At 49.7% G+C, this 17760-nt stretch overlaps 1 protein-coding gene across 1 annotated transcript in view; it reads right to left on the reverse strand.

Annotated features, from left to right (window-relative positions):
- Nucleotides 1-15582, reverse strand: part of LOC147673372 (uncharacterized) — a 51356-nt gene extending 35774 nt beyond the window's left edge. Inside the window, exon 1 of the mRNA XM_086947231.1 lies at nucleotides 15449-15582. Coding sequence (XP_086803357.1) covers nucleotides 15449-15539 — 91 coding nt within the window. The 5' untranslated portion in view covers nucleotides 15540-15582. The remainder of the gene's footprint in view (nucleotides 1-15448) is intronic.
- Nucleotides 15583-17760: the final 2178 nt, after the last annotated feature.

Consider the following 17760-nt stretch of genomic DNA (forward strand, 5'->3'; position numbering starts at 1 on the left):
GTACGCCAACAGCCTCCCCTTCTGTTCTGCGAGTTTGTACAGCACCTCCCCCCTGAAGGAACTTGCTATCAATATGGCCACCCCCGCTTTCTTAGAGGTAGTGGAAGAGAAGAACTGTGTGGGAAACTTGCGAGAACGCAGCCTATGACAGTCTTGTGTTAACAAGTGGGTTTCCTGCAGGAGACAAATGTCCGCTTGTGTCCCCTCCAACAGAGACAAGATTGCCCTTCTTTTAACTGGATTGTTTAATCCCTTAACATTAAGGGTCACTACTTTAAGTGTCGCCATATTCGTGAAGGCCAGTGTGCGCTAAGCTGCGGGCACCCAATCGGGCAGGGTAGGGCACGGGGCGGTAGCGCAGGGGTGCTAAAGTGAAATAATGCAATATTATGTAAGGCACTGGACGATTTCCCCCCTTCCCCCCAACTTCCCCCAAACCAACCCCATGGCAACTGGCCAACAATCCCACCTCCCCACCCAAACTCGAACAACCCAATGTCCCAGTCATGTCCCAGAACGGACAAGTCCATAGAAAGAACTTAAAGTGGACGTCCGGCCACTCGTTTTTCCCGCCTCCCCTCCAACCTCCCTCCAGCCCCAAACCTGCTGTCATCAGAAGCTATGTCCTTCTCCCCCCGCAGCGTTTCTACGCCGTCAAGGCTACACCATTTGTGGCAGCAGAGTCCCTGGCCGCCTCTCTCAACGCGTTGGCCATTTCCGCTCTGATGATAGGTGAATCCGGCCTCCCGGCGCTAGCCACCAATCTCCTTCTCGCCGTTCTCCGTCGTCCTCCTCGTTCTGAGCGTCTCCGGCCCGGCGTCGCTTCGTCCTCCTCCGTAGCTGTGAGACCCAGGACCCCACAGACCTCCTGCAAGGAGCGCAATTGGTGCATCACGCCGTTCCAGCGAAAGATGAGACGGAAGGGATGCCCCCAAGAATACAGTGTTTCATGCTCCCTCAGAAAGTCCGTCGCAATCTTGAAGGCCCTGCATTTTTGCAACGTGATGGCAGACAAGTCTTGAAACAGCGCGACGGGGCGTTCTCGGAAGGTTAGTGGTTGCTTCTTGCGGGCCTCCGCCATTATGCGCTCCTTTACAAGGAAATCAGGAAGGTAGGCCAAAATGTCCGGTGGAGGCGCCGTCGATTGTCGCTGACGGCCAACCCTGTGGGCCCTATCAATCCGGATTGGGAAGTCCGCTGGCTCACCCAGGATCTCCCTGAACATGTCCCTCAGGTAGCCAGCAACATCAGCACCCTCTTCAGCGGACGGGACTCCCCGGACCCGTATGTTATTCCGTCTCGACCTGTTCTCCAGGTCTTCATTATGCGCTTGGAGGTCCACGTGCTGTTCCCTGAGGCGAAGTACCTCCTGTTGCAGGTGGACAATCTCCTCATCCCTCCGGTGGGCCGCCGTCTCCACCGTTTCCATCCGCTCACCAAGGCCCTCCACTTCACTGCGAACCTCTCGCACCTAGCTGGCCACTTCCTGCTTTAGTGTCTGAAAGTCCTCTTTGAGCGAACTAAACAGGGCCTCCATGAAAGATCTTGCGACCGGGGGTTCCCCCCCAGCCGGTTTTCCTGAGTTTCTGGAAGAGCTCGGGGACGGCTGTGCTTTATCACGCTGTTGCTGGGCCCTGCTGAGCATGTCCGGGAGCCTGCGATCCCCCTTCTTCACGTTCCGGCCGCTCGCCATTTGCACACCGTGGACCGCAGCACACCGCCCAATGGAAGAGGGAATTTAAGACTGCCAACAGTAGGTCCCGGCGTCGCTGGGTCTCCACTAGTGGGCCAAATGTGGTCGAGGTAAGATTCCGATATAGCAGGGCCGTCGATTGTTCCGTACCCTCAAGAACAAAATGGCGGCCGGGCGCCACTGTATAGACCCTCCTTCGTCTCTAACCAATGTCCAGACCGCCAGCCAGTTCCGGGGTTGTAGCAGTGAGCCCGCTCAGAGATCTCCCGGTCCGTGGCACCGCCAACCGAACCGCACCTTTGCTGGACACTCCGTCCGGGGCCGGGGGGGCGCGTAGTAGCCTAGGCCGCTACCTCAGGGGCTCGTCTCCGTCGTCTTCTCGGGGACAAAATGGCGGCTAGGCGTCTCCAAGAAGACCTTCCGACTCCAATGGCCACTGCCCGAGTTGCATACAGTCTCAGGGCTACAACAATGAGTCCCCTCCGGGGTCTCCCGATCCGTAGTAGGGCCAATTGTCCTGCCCACCGTTCCGTACTTCTCCCCAAACTTCAGTCGGGACCGGGGAGCGCGTGGTGTTCAAGGCCGCAGCCGCGGTCTCGAGTGTCGCTATTCCCAGTCAGCGACCGTTCTTCCCCGCAGCGTCCCTCGCGGGCTCTTCATCCGGCTCACCAGCTTCAAAGGCACAGAACCGCTGCAAAGTGGCAAACAGACGCCACGCTGTTCAGCCGAAGCCCCCGTGCCGGGGCTCGCTGTAGGACCCCGCTTCCGGCCACTCGCGCTGCCTTAGCTCAGTGATGCTCCGCAGTCAATTCGCCATCGTTCAGGTAGTCTTTTACAACGGCACTCGGGACCCAATTTTAACACCCGTGCATGCACCAAGGTCTCCGCCACCCGTCCCACGGCCGCTGAGCTTCAGCGGGGGGAGAGAAGCTGCCGAAAAAGGGCTCGGGCCTAGTCGGGCCGGAGGAGCTGCGGGAAGAAGCGCCCGCTCACTCCGCCATCTTGGCCACGCCCCCGAATGAGAGATTTTTTATTGATTATCGACAAAGACATTGCAAGGACAAGTGATCCATTCCCTTTTGATATTTTGACTTCTTCACCAACCTGAGTGTGTCTCATCAACCTCTACCATCTTAACGAACCTACACACTTCTGACGGGGCATGTACCTTTATACATTAGTAAGATGTCTCTACCCCCATTGACTGCACACACATGCTCACTGACGCTTGCTGAACAGTACGTAGTGAACCCAGATGTCTTTGTGGAGAATTGATTCAACGGATGGTCAATACCCACAGAGGGTCTCTTTACCTATCCCTTCGCAGAAACCCACAACCTACCTGCACACACCAACTGTAACCCCCCTCTCTAGTGATGTACCCATGAGTTCCCAAGTCATTACACTTACTCAAGTTTTTCAGATCTTCGGGCCCTCTCCTTTCTCTTTAGGGACATTGTTGCCCTTCTTGACCTATCTTCACTAGTTGATATACTACATTCAGCAGGGTGGGCGAAGATGCCCAGGTTGTAAGGTGTGAAACGTGGCATTGTTAGTGCCTGGTCCAATTAATTCTATTTTAATGTTATTTGATTTTGACACTTATAGTTTTCACATTTTAGTACCCCTTCGAAATATATGATGCTCCATTATATTATACTCTGCTGTGTAATATCGTGCTGTTCTGCTTTATTCTAACATGTGGTGTTATGACCTGATATAACACCCCCTTGAATGAGGGAGCTATGAAATATCCCTGGAAGACATTTTGAAAATATGTACAGAAATGTTGCAAAAAAATGTAAAAGAAAATCACACACAAAAAAACCCATATGATATGACAATGTTGGCAGAAAAGGCTGAACTGCCTGATGGAAGTGAAGGCACTACAATCTATTTAATAAAAAGAAAAACATTTCATTTAAGATTATCTGCCTTCTATTTCGATATCCAATCCAGATTGTGGACAGAGGGCAGAGATTGCCTTTCAAGGGCAGAAGCTCTGTCATCCCAGTGATAAAAAGATTGTCACACCTTTAAAACACCGGTAAATAAATTAACAGATTTTAGGGTTCCTCGAAACTCTTTTAACCTCATGCCCATGGCACACCTGTGCGTAATCTTGTTCCACCTCCCAGTTTACCGAATTTAGAACTGGGGAGCCAGGTTCGAGTCCGGACTTCGGCTCGGGTTCTCGTAATTCTGTGTATATTTCTTAATCTATATAGCAACACAAAAAAAGCATCCTTGGGTATAAAGTGAAGAGGGGGAGTGCTCTTTTATAGGACGGTTTCTTTCACCCACCCGTGGGTGGCATGCTTCATCATTGGTAACCTCCTCGTACTGCGAACCTAGTCGTAGTGGGGGCTACAACCCCCTCACTGAGAGGGAGGAGCTCAGGGATGTTTTATCAATGTAGTTAAGAGGTATTCTAAAACCTTCAGATGAGCCGGGTGTGGAGGGAGTGAAGTTTAAACGAACTCCCTGGTATGTCAGCCTTGATGCCCTCCGTAGTGGTACGTGGCTTTCTTCAGGACCAAAACGAAGTGCAAAAATTAAGTGAGTTAACCACACATACTGATCTAGTAGACGGTTATTAAAGGATACAACCAGCTAGTAGGTTATTGAACAAAATAAATGTTCTGCTGGTCAGCGTCATCCCTGCAGAGAGACAAGTGTTAAAAACATAACGTTTTACACATTCCACACACACTCCTTCAGCTAAGTGCCACATGTATGTGATATCAGTGTAAATGTGGCTATGCAATTCATACAAATGATCAATTTGTGATGGTTACCCGTTTTGTCGGGGGAGCTCATGGCGCCTCACCCTCGGCCCATGCACTCGAGGTGGCTTCCAAACCCTATATTAGGAAGGTTGACCCTGGTTTGCAGTCATACATATACATAGAAATACAGCTGAATTGGAGTTGAATATGTATGCTAAAAGAGCATATATCTGGTGAAGAGCAGATCACTGCTCAGAACTCTGGTTCCAGCCCAGATCAGAGCGATTGCACAGGGAGGTGAGGTCCTGTAATAGACAACGGTACAAAGGAAAGCAGGACAGGCACCTGTTGGTTCAACATGTAGGAAACCATGAGCGGTGCTGAATGGTTAGAGGCAAAGAGGAGGTACGTATGTATGCATTGTGCCAGACCAGGTTATTAACAGTCAGAAGAAAGAGGAATGGAGCGAAATTACCCACACATATGCTGGGAGGTGCAGGTGCATTACGGGATGCTCGTGCATACAGGGTACCACCATGCCGTGGTGACGAGCCATGTAAGGCCGAGGCGGTATTGGAGCTGGCCAGGAGTGATATATGACTGGATGCCCCCTGTAGGGAGAGGCGGCGAGGCTTTACACAAACAGTCACAATTTCAAAGTAAAAAACCTCAGAATAGTAGTCCCGGCCCTGTACCCTTCGGCCGGAATGAAAGTCTGAGTTTGCTGAGCAGCGTTTGGAAGGAGCTTAACAAACGAAATGAGCAGGTGGTGGAAAACAAGGGGGTTACCGGCTCCGGAGATCCCGTGTCAGTGGCAGTGCCTACCTTAAGGGCGTATTACTCGTGCCAGGTTGGTGCAACCGGGAAGGGGAATGAGCTCAGCCTGGCACGTCTGATATATGGCGTCTGACCGAGGCCAAGCCCCGCCCAGGAAAACGCCCTGAAAAACTGGAAGCATTTGTTTCATTTTTTAAGGGCAGATAGTCACTGGGACCGCTGCCTGCCCCTAAAAAATATTTACCCCCTGCATTTGCAAAGGGGAAGGGGTCCCATGGGGACCCCTTCCCATTTGTAAGTGCTTTACCACCCTATTGAAGGGGGCGGTAAATTGAGAGTGTTTCGCGACCGCAATTGAGGACGCAAAACATTCATACATGAGGTAGAGACTCGCTATTAAGAAGAGACACCCCTGAAACGCCCCTTCCTAATAGTTTGTCGCAATTCCTATTTAGCGACACACAAAAAAATTGCGACTCGCTAAATAGGAATTGTGCATGGCCCTATTTGTTTTTGAATGTGCTTACTGGTCGCTAACCCATTTGCGCATGCAATTTAGGGTTGTACATCTGGCCCCATGTGACATGGCAAGACAAAGATCAGGATAGGGATACAGAGACTTAGAACTCAGTGATGGTGACGGTTTGGGTCAGATGAAATGGAGTGATAGGAGGTGGATAGTGGTAGGTGTAAAACGGATAGGGGCAAATGAAACGGAGACATAGAATCCATGTGACTGCACAATCTGGAGCACTGGAGGCAGAGAAGCAGGAACACATAGGAATAGGGAGACATAGGGGTTTGGGAACACAGGGTCATGCAGCCACATCATCAACCAATAAATATGGACAACTGGAGGCACACAATCAGAAATGCACAAGCACAACACACAGAGAATTCACATTTCACCTGCACAGGTTTGGAGTAAAGTCACAAGGCCAAATATTCCCTCATACCGCCTAGCACCCGCCGCTGGTGGTTGACTGCACTCAGATGGGCTGGGTGAAGACCCGACATCATCCACCCCAAAGGAAGATGCAGAACAGAGCGATAACATGGGTAATCTGGAAAGCCAGGAGCCTAAGCTGTTGCTTGACGAATGATGAAGTGTTACAGTTTATAGTTGATGACTTTAGAGAAGATGGTTAGTAATGGCTTCAAGATTGAGAAGAAGGGAGTTCTAATGTTTGGTCAGCAACTAGGATAATGAGTGGTCGCCAGTACAAGTTCAAGGATTGTTAAGGCTTTGGAACATCTGGAATTTCTGGACAGGATGGATCTGACTGATGAATATGGATGAAGACGATTCGGAAGATAGAGCAGGCCTAAACTATGTTAGGAGGAATGGTAAATGCAAAATGATTTGAAGAGAACTCCCTTAGCTATCGGGAGCTAGTGAGGAGGATTAAGATGGCGAGCGAAGGAGGAAATCTACGAAACGGAGACTAATCCCATATCTAACCACAACAGGCCTATAAAGAATCCTCTTAATGCGCGTGCCCATTCAATTAAGTAGGGCAGATTATAGGGCAGGAGTTCATGCTCTCCCTTGCAACAGCCAAAAACCAAAAAATTCATGTGCCCTCGTCAGACCAGCCCTCACTTGAGGCTGAGCCACCCTGCCGTATGAGAAATTCCTCTATTACAGGTGGACCAAATATCCCGGAGTTCCACTGATGGGACCCAACAGACATATTTCAGGTGTACACCCCTATAAGGAACTTAAGATCAGCAGCTAATTGTCTACTATCTGTTCCCCGAACAAGAACTACCACCTGGGGTGACAGACGATTCCTGGTAGCAACTCCCAGATTGTGGAATTCTCTCCCCTCACATATCAAAACCGCCCCAACTCTTATTTGCTTCCGTAAGGCCTTGAAGACTTGGCTCTTCAATCAATAAGTTTGTGTGCTGATCACTGTATCCTAAAGTATCTTACTGCGCCTAGACACCCTAGGGTATTAGCTGTGCATTAAAAATCCCATAAATAACTAAATAAATAAATAAATATGTTTTAAAAGGCTTTACAGCCCCCCCCTCCCTTCCGGGGGCTTCATCATTGGCGACCCCGCCCCCGCCAAAGCATTTTCTGATGGGAAGGCAGACCCTTGCCAACAAACTGAGGGAAAGTATAGTGAGAGTCAGAGGGATCTACTTAAAAATCTCTGTCACCAACCAAAAGAACACCCTAGTTTTATTGATAGGCCATATGTATTTCCCTTAATCAAAATGGTGATACAATCACTCCATGTGTGACTACAAGGCTTCCCCACTCCAATCCTCCATAAGGTGTTAGATTCCCATAGCTAGGGACCCTTTACTGAGAAGGAAAAGCTTCCTGATTGACGTAACCAGATATTAGTGATCTGGCATTGAATGTGTGGGCACGGAGTGCGTGTATGACCATTTTGATTAAGGGAACTACATAGGGTCACATAGGGTTTTTTGGTGCTGAGGAAAGATCCAGACTCCTTTGTGGGCCAACTGAGGGCTGAAACATGTCGACCTGAGTAGGACAGGATTGGCATATGTTCCTTTAAAATATTTTAACCATCCCTTCACAGTTTTTCAATAAAACTAGGATGTTCTGTTGGTAGGACCTCTGAGGAAAGCGAAATGCCTGGAATGCATTGTGTTTATAACACGTTATTTGATGAACTGGTAATTTTGACATGCTGTTGAAAATGCATGGACTAGCATTGTACACGCATCTGAAAATTAAAATGACTAATTTCTGGATAATAAACAAGAAAACGAGGATTAACTGAATAAAATGGTTTAAATTGCATAAATTCTGGTTTACGATGATTCTTTCATCTGAATTAGTGGTGGTTGCATCCTTGGACTGATGCTTCATCTTCACTATGGAATGTTCCTCAGTGGCACTGGACAGAGCATGTACCAGGATCGCACTCCGAAATGAGAAATTATGTGAACAACTGGGATTAGCCTGGTGTGCGGTTTACCAATTTACACTTACGTTAACTACTCATGTGAAACATGTGCCCATGAACACAACACCTCTAAACATGTACTCATGTAGGCATGCAAGTGACATGTGTCAGCTGTCCCTGCTCCTTCATAAACATGACACATGTAGACCTTGCTCTCACAATGACCCTACAGGTCAAGGACCAACAGAATGTCTCCTGAGTAGTTGTGGGAAAGTCATGAGATGAAAGACATGGAGGCAGATTTACAAGCCCCTTGCTCCGTCGGTGCATCACGTTGCGTGACGCACCAGAGGCGCAGCCTGCTAAGTGATATTTACAAGAACAGGTAAAATCACCCTGCGTGACTTAACCTGTGCTTGTAAATATCACCCCTGTTCACACAACACTTTGCGTGTTAGGGGTGTGACATGGGTGTTGTTGTGGGTGTTCCAACGCAACACCCATGTCCACTGACGCATTTTCAGATTTACGAGAAATTGTAAATCTGGAAATGCGTCAGAATGCTACGCCACCCTAGGGGTGGTGTAGCGAGGTGCAACATGGAGGAATGTTTTCATTTCTCCTCGTTTGTTCATCTTTCAATGCGCGCTGCATTCTACAGCACACATTGGAAGAGGAAATCACCTCAATTGATTGTTTTTGTGCAGGAAGGAGCCTCTTCCTGCACAAAAACAATCTCCCCGCGACGCAGTCATCCTTGCACCATGGTTCAAGGGTGCCTGCGCTGGCCCATGGCAGCAGTTTGTGCGCCAGCGCAGGGGGAAGCACAGAGATGCGACATACTGTTGTAAATATGTTGCATCCCGTGCTTCGAAACTAACACAGCACAGCTCTGCATTCGTTTCTTGTATAACTGCCCCATTGTATTCTGAACTTTAAACCCAATCTAAACAGGAAATACAAAGAGAAGTTGATAGCCAGCTCTTGTGGCTACTTCCCAAAAAATGTACATTCGGGGTTTTCATTATTAATCAAACAGTTAGTACCATGGTGCAGGATGGCTAAAAGATATGCGTGAGATTCTTACAATTTGATACTAACACACTAATGCCTATGCATTATTATTATTAGCACGCACAGTGAAACATTAGAAAGAGAATCTGATATAGATTAATATTGCTGAGATAGTTTTCTTATTTTTACTGTATGATTTAATAAACCCACAATGAAAAGACACCTTAACATATTGAGCTCTTTTTTGTATCTCAAAACTGGCCCTGAGGTTATTACAGCGCTTTAGTGGAGAACCAGACATTACACATTTTTAGGTCTCGCCTCTCAATGCGCAAGCGCATTGAAGAGGCGAGACTATACCGTCTTAAACAGACTTTACCTAACTGGGCGATTTGGTGCTGTGCCCGTGGCTTTTAGGTCAATGCGCAAGCGCATTGACCTAAAATGCGCGTGCACACCACCAAATCGCCGTCTGTTCCGTCAGCCGCACTCCTCCCACACCTTTGAAGTGAAGCTTAGCTTCACTTCAAAGGCCCCTGCTGCTTTCACACCCTCTCCCCGCTCCGCCTCCTCCCCTGCCCGCCATGTCGCATTTCTCCTCCCCCCTCCCCACAGCAATGGCCTCAAGTGTCCGGGAGCCCCGAGTCTTCAAATAGTATGCGCTTCCAGCAGGCTGTTGTTAATTTGAATCTCTGTTGCGAATGTTCTCTCTCCATGAGTGGTTTTCTATTTCTTAACGCTTTATTAGCACATTTTACAAAGTCATTGCTAGCCTTTTTAATTCATGATCCGTAGCGTGACATCCTGAGACGCGGTTCTCCATCTCAGTTCCCAGGTAGTTATCCTCGTTCTCAATAAATCTACTTACATTCTGAAGTTTTCTAGTGTAGGATTCGGTCGTCTTTCAGGTCCTATAGTTAATATTTTAGGTCCTCCTTAAGCTCTCTCCTCAATGTGGCCAAGCTATCCAGAAAATCCGCTTTCATGAGTGACATATTTTCCAAGGATTTTCCTTGATGGGGCTGGATCTCCAATGAGCTGTGGGTAGATAGAGTAGCAGGAAAGCTCAGCAGGCTTTTCTGGGCGGTCCGCTTTGCGGAACATTTGTTTAACTGGTAATCTTTACTCTGGGAACATATGGTGGGAAGTGCACAATTAAGTGACCACACCAGAGGAGCTTGGACCTTGTATTTTAGCTTTTCTTATTTCAGTGAGAGAATATCTTCCCTCTTTTTTCCCTCTCCCATGTTGTGGGCTTCTGTCTGGTAAGTTGGTGCATGTCCTACAGGGCACACTCAGCCATATGGATCGTCCCCCTGTCTACCTTCAGCATTACTCTCCTGATAAGCACTGCGTCTGTCATTGTCTTCTTTTAAAGCAAAGGGGCTATTGTTGGGAGACGTCTGCAGACTGTGCCCAGGAAACGTCCTTTTCCCAAAATACACCCGAATAGCGGGCTTCATTTGGACAAACGGGACGGATATTTGCGAAGAGTGTACACATATTTATTTTACACTCCAGGGGAACACTTGTTCTAGTGTGTACCGTGTGCACAGCAAGCCGTTACCTGCGCACACACGCCCACGGACACGCACACAATGGTGCAAACGCGGGCGCACAGACACATACAGAGAAACACACTCGCACGCATATAGACACACACACTACACACAATAGCACGCACATTCACATTAACGCAGGCACGTGCGAGCACACATACACACGAACATACATGTCGTTTTGCAAAGAGACTCCCACAGATGATGATAAACACCCGCAGGCACGCATTCACATGAAAACAGTCGCAAACACACAAACACTTCTACAACAGATGTCCCTTTAACCATTTTCTAACAAACACTGACAGAGACACACAGACCTTCCCAGAATAAATGCACGTGAAAACGGACAGACACGCACCAGGACACACCACACAGACGCACACTGTAGGGGTGTAACAATGTCCTACCACTCACGCCTCCAGGGTCACCAGGTCACGTGCATGTTACCAACCTGTGTGCCACTGCTGTTATGTCAATAATGCCCAGCTCTGCTGATACAAGGCTTCTAGACAATATACACAACCACCCCATCCATCACCGCATCCACCACCGCATCCACCACCACATCCACCACCACCATATCCACCACCACATCCACCACCACCACATCCACCACCACATCCACCGCATCCACCACCACCACCACATCCACCACCACATCCACCACCACATCCACTACTTCCACCGCATCCACCACCACCACATCCACCACCACCACATCCACCACCACCACATCCACCACCGCCACCACATCCACCGCATCCACCACCACCACCACATCCACCACCACATCCATCCCCACATCCACCACTTCCACCACATCCACCACCGCATCCACCACCACCACATCCACCACCACATCCACCACCACATCCACTACCTCCTCCACCACCTCATCCACCACCTCATCCACCACCGCGTCCACCACCACCACACCCACCACCATCACTTCCACCACCACATCCACCACCTCTTTCACCACATCCACAACCACCACATCCACCACCACCACATCCACCACATCACCACCACATCCACCATCACCACCACATCCACCATCACATCCATCACCCCCACCACCACCACATCCACCATCACATCCACCATCACCTCCACATCCACCATGACATCCACCGCCACATCCACCGCCACATCCATCACCACATCCACCACATCCACCACTACCACATCCACCACCACATCCACCACCACCGCATCCACCACCACTGCATGCACCACCACCACCACACCCACCACCACTACATCCACCACCACATCCACTACAACCACCACCACTGCATCCACCACCACCACTGCATCCACCACATCCACCACCACATCCACCACCACATTCACCACCACATCCACCACCACCACCACATCCACCATCACATTCACCACCACATGCACCACCACTTTCATCACATCCACATCCACCATGACATCCACTGCCACATCCACCACCGCATCCACCACCACATCCACCACCACCACATCCACCACTGCCACATCCACCACTGCCACATCCAACACCACCAAATCCACCACCACATCCACCACCACCACATCCCTCACCACCACCACATCCACCGCATCCACCACCACCACAACGTCCACCACTACATCCACCACCACATCCACCACCACATCCACCACTTCCACCGCATCCACCACCACCACATCCACCACATCCACCACCACATCCACCACCACATCCACCACCACCACATCCACCACCACCACATCCACCACCACATCCACCACCTCATCCACCACCTCATCCACCACCTCATCCACCACCGCATCCAACATCACCACATCCACCACACCCACCACCATCACTTCCACCACCACATGCACCACCACTTTCACCACATCCACAACCACGACATCCACCACCACCACATCCACCACATCACCACCACATCCACCATCACCACCACATCCACCATCACATCCACCACCCCCACCACCACCACATCCACCATCACATCCACCATCACCTCCACATCCACCATGACATCCACCGCCACATCCACCACCACATCCACCACATCCACCACCACCACATCCACCACCACATCCACCACATCCACCACCACCGCATCCACCACCACCGCATGCACCACCACCACCACACCCACCACCACCACCAGAACCGAACTACCTCCAGTTCAGAAAGACCCTAAAAACCTTCCTTTTCCCGCAAATATAATCCCACTGGTTGGCTAAAACCCCTGGAGAAGCAGATCAGCGCTGGGATGCTCTTCGGAGTTACTACGCGCTTTACAAAACCATTAAATAAATAATAAATAAATACTACATCCACCACCACATCCACTTCAACCACCACCACCGCATCCACCACCACATCCACCACCACATCCACCACCACATCCACCACCACATCCACCACATCCACCATCACATCCACCATCACATCCACCACCACCACCACATCCACCGCATCCACCACCACATCCACCACCACATCCACCACCACATCCACCACTTCCACCACATCCACCACCACCACATCCACCATCACCACCATTACCACCACATCCACCACCGCATCCACCACCACCACATCCACCACCACATCCACCACCACCTCATCCACCACCTCATCCACCACTGCATCCACCACCACTACATCCACCACACCCACAACCATCACTTCCACCACCCCCACCGCATCCACCATCACCACCACATCCACCATCACATCCACCATCACATTCACCACCACCACCACATCCACCACCACATCCACCACCACATCCACCACCACATCCACCATCACCTCCACATCCACCATGAAATCCACCGCCACATCCACCACCACATCCACCACCACCACCGCATCCACCACCACCACATCCACCACCACATCCACCACCTCATCCGCCACCTCATCCACCACCACATCCACCACCACCACATCCACGACACCCACTACCATCACTTCCACCACCACATCCACCACCACATCCACCACCACTTTCACCACATCCACAACCACCACATCCACCACCACCACATCCACCACATCACCACCACATCCACCACCTCCACCACATCCACCACCACCACCACATCCACCACCAAATCCACCCCCACATCCACCACCATCACCACCACATCCACCATCACCACCACCACCACCACATCCACCACCACCATATCCCCCAGATCCACCACCACCACATCTATATGTGTGTGGCTCTGTGTGTGTGTAGGTGCAAATGCAATGTTCTTGGATTTTCGTCACAATAAAATACACTGAACATAATCTTCACAAAAGTTATTTACAAACGTTTAAGCTATTGCCATTATAAATTACAATAACTTTTATTTAAGTATTAATTAGTCACAAAATGAAAAGTCATTGTTATTTGTAATATCAAGACATCTAAGTCATGTAAATACAACACACATTGCATTACAAATGCTATAGGTGACACATTTGCAAAAGTTAAAACTATTGGCATTGTAACTGACAAAGCTATTAATTTTGCTACTTTCAAAACCAACACATAAATAAAAAAAGTGTAATTTACAATACCAATAGCTCAAACTTTCCTAATGCGAGACCTATTGCATTTCCAAAGCTTGTTAATCTAGCCACTGGCAAATTAAGTGATTTGCCTGAAGTCGCAGAACGTTGCGCCGACGCCAGGAATTGAGCCTGGTTCCCCATGTTCCAATGTCGACCGCTCGAGTCACTACTAGCCACATCTCCTCCTCACTGTCAGTGCTGTTCAACAATTACGCAACGGGCTTTATTACGAGTCTGGTGGTCCACGGACTGCCAGACTCCCGGAAGCATGGCGGTGGCGGTCTCCCGAACGCCTTATTAGGACCAGGGCAGTCGGGCCACCCCGGACCACTGGAACCTACAGGGATCAAAGATTCCTGGGAGGGTTGCGGCCGTCTTGAGGCCGCAATATGCTTGGCCGGCCACTGCAGCCCACCAAGCATTTTAAGAGTTTCCTTACCGCCAAACTTTTCATGGTGGTCTGACCACCATGAAAAGAGTTGCGGATAGGAAACAAATGGGGCCCTACACCATGTGCCCCCCTGTGTGCAGGCCCACCAGTACCTGAACGGCATGGACTGCAGCAGTCCGACGCAGGTACTGATTTTGACGTTCCCATTGCGGTGCCTATGTCATGAGCACTGCTGTGATAAAGCCAAAGAACTAGACAAGAGAAAACCCCTAATCTGGCGGGCGGTTCAAACATGGGTTTGGTAGTGCGGGAGCGGAGCGGGCGGTCCTTCTCACCCGCACCCCCAAACTTATAATAAGGTCCTAAGTTTGAAATGTACTAACACATCCCAGAAGAATATTGAGTCAAGAAGACTTTCTGTTTCAAACCTTTGTCAAATATAAGAACTAGGAAAGAGGTGTACTGTTGCCGTGGCAAAACAAAAGACCAGTTGCAGTGCCCTTAAAGAACTACCTGAGTTACCCTCAGAAGAGCTGCAGCTGTGACATTACAGATGTGCTCTTTCTTTTATCATTCATACACCCTGAAAAAGCAACTCCAGCCATTTGAATGAAGATAACTTCATAGACGGCGGCCATGTTATAGTGACCCTACATAAGCAAGGGTGCAGCGACCCTACAGAAATCATGAGCGACACCACACAATATCTGCTACAGTGCCCCTATAGAAATCCTAAAGCTGTGACCGTATAGCTGTTCTGTGGCAGGCCCTCTACAGAAGTCCTCATGCAGAGGCCCTATGAAAGCTTGTCTGCAGCGCCCCCTACCTGCTGTCCTGACCGCGGCCCCCTGTCCTTTCCTTGGCGGCGGGGCTGTCGGAGGGAACTTCAGCTCCGCGTACGTCACCTCAGGCTCCATCCCGGCCGTGGACCCCACACTCTCGGGAGTACGTCTGAAGGGATGGAGGCGGCAGCTGCAGAAAGGGGAAGTAAAGTCGTAATCCCTCTAGGGCTGAAGTTCAGTTATGCAAATTTCCTCATAGCGAAAGGTGATTTCAGCAATCCGTCGAGGAAGAAACGTGGCCAAACCATGTTTGGAGCTTAATATTCAGACGATGCTGGAAGCTGTTGCCAAAGAGCAACGTTAAGTTCGTTCCTTTTCTACTTCACCAGTTGATGTCTGTCACACTCAGGGCCGGCTTTAGGGCGGTGCTCCTGGTGTGGCCGCAGTGGGCGCTGAGTAGGAAGGGGCAATAACTTACGATTTAAAAGCACCTGCTGCGGAGCTCCTTGTGCATCCAGCTTCCAGGCACCAATAAAAATGTAAAGAGAACTCTTGTGATCTGCTAGAGAGAGATCAGAATTTTGTCTAGTGACAGTTTTGACTCAACATAAAGCAGCACAGAGGGTTAATAGCCTGCTGCAAAGAACAGATATGTATTTTATCTGGATAGTTGAGTGAATTAGTAAAGCCAGCCTTTACCAGCGCTTTTAAACCAATGAAATGTACATCAGAGATGGGCATTTTCGCCGGGTGCTAGTGAGAGGATCTGAGGAGGAGGACATGGGGGGGCGCCAAAAAAGATTGTCGAACCAGGTACCAGCAGTGCTAAAGCCGGCCCTGGTCACACTGTTGAGTCACTACTGGCTGCAAACTACACATGCGCGCCTCGAGGCACTCTAGCATGTCTCCTGGTGTAGGAAGTGGTACTTGATGTTGATTTTCACCAAGATGTTTCACGCGCAGAGGTCAGCATTTATTTGTTTTAGGGTTTTGTAAGACCCAGCAAACTTTCTTTGCTTCCTGAAAGCGCTGTATTTCAGAAGGAAAGGGGTGCGTATTGTTTCTACATGTGCACTGCTTGCTGTGGTTGTAAGGGTGGACCACCAAGTGCAATTTAAGTCAGGTTTTAACCTTAACTATTTAAGAGTGTGATGGTTGCAAGTGTGTGGCGTCACTGGATGATTATGGGTTTATGTTAAAAAAAGATACAATAAAGGGTAGATTACCAAAAAAGAAGGGAAAAAAGTAAAAAATTAAACTTCAAAACAAATTTAAAAAGTAATAAATAATGGATACCTTGTTTATGACAATAAGAATATGTTAATAGTTAGAGTTAGGTTATGTGTAGAATTTAGGGTTAGGTTTAGAGCATGGGTACTCACAATCCTTCTCTTGGGGGCCAAATTTACAGTGTGGTTTGTGTCCGAGGGCTGCACCGGTGGGGGCAGGGTCAGTGGGGGAGGGGCTAGAGCAACAAAACAAAACTGTGACCATGAGGTTGATCACAGGTCCCTGCAGCGGACGACTTCGTCCACTGAGCCACCAGACCCAGCATACACACAGATCTCTCTCTCTCATTCTTCCTCTTTCTCTCTCTTTCACTCTCTCTCTCTCTCTCCCTCCCTCTCTCTCTCCCTCTCCCTCCCTCTCTCTCCCTCTCTCCCTCTGTCTCTCTGTCTCCCTCTGTCTCACTCACTCTGACTGTCTCCCTCTCTCCCTCTCTATCTCTGTCTCCTTCTCCCTCTCTGTTTCCCTCTACCTCTCTCTGTTTCCCTCTCCCTCACTCTGTTTCCCTCTCCCTCACTCTATTTCTCTCTCCCTCACTCTGTATCCCTCTCTCTCCTTCCCTTTCCCTCATTCCCTCTGTCTCCCTCACTCTCCTTCCCTCTCCCTCCTTCCCTCTCCCTCCCTCTCTCTCCTTCCCTCTCCCTCACTCTGAGGTCTCCCTCACTCTGAGGTCTCCCTCACTGGGAGGTCTCCCTCTCTCACTCTGAGGTCTCCCTCACTGTGAGGTCTCCCTCCCTCACTCTATCTCCCTCATTCTGTCTCCCTCACTCTGTCTCCTTCCCTCTGCCTCCATCTCTCTCCTTCCCTCTGTCTCCTTCTCTCTCCCTCCCTCTGTCTCCCTCACTCTGAGGTCTCCCTCTGTCTCCCTCACTCTGCGGTCTCCTTCACTCTGAGGTCTCTCTCACTCTCCCTCACTCTGAGGTCTCCCTCACTCTGAGGTTTACTTCTCTCTCCTTCCCTCTCCCTCACTCTGAGGTCTTCCTCTCTCTCCTTCCCTCTCCCTCACTCTGAGGTCTCCCTCTCTCTCCTTCCCTCACTCTGAGTTCTCCCTCTCTCTGATGTCTCCGTC

The sequence above is a fragment of the Lissotriton vulgaris genome, chromosome 12 (genome assembly GCF_964263255.1).
Source record: "Lissotriton vulgaris chromosome 12, aLisVul1.2, whole genome shotgun sequence".
Classification (NCBI taxonomy): Eukaryota; Metazoa; Chordata; class Amphibia; order Caudata; family Salamandridae; genus Lissotriton; species Lissotriton vulgaris.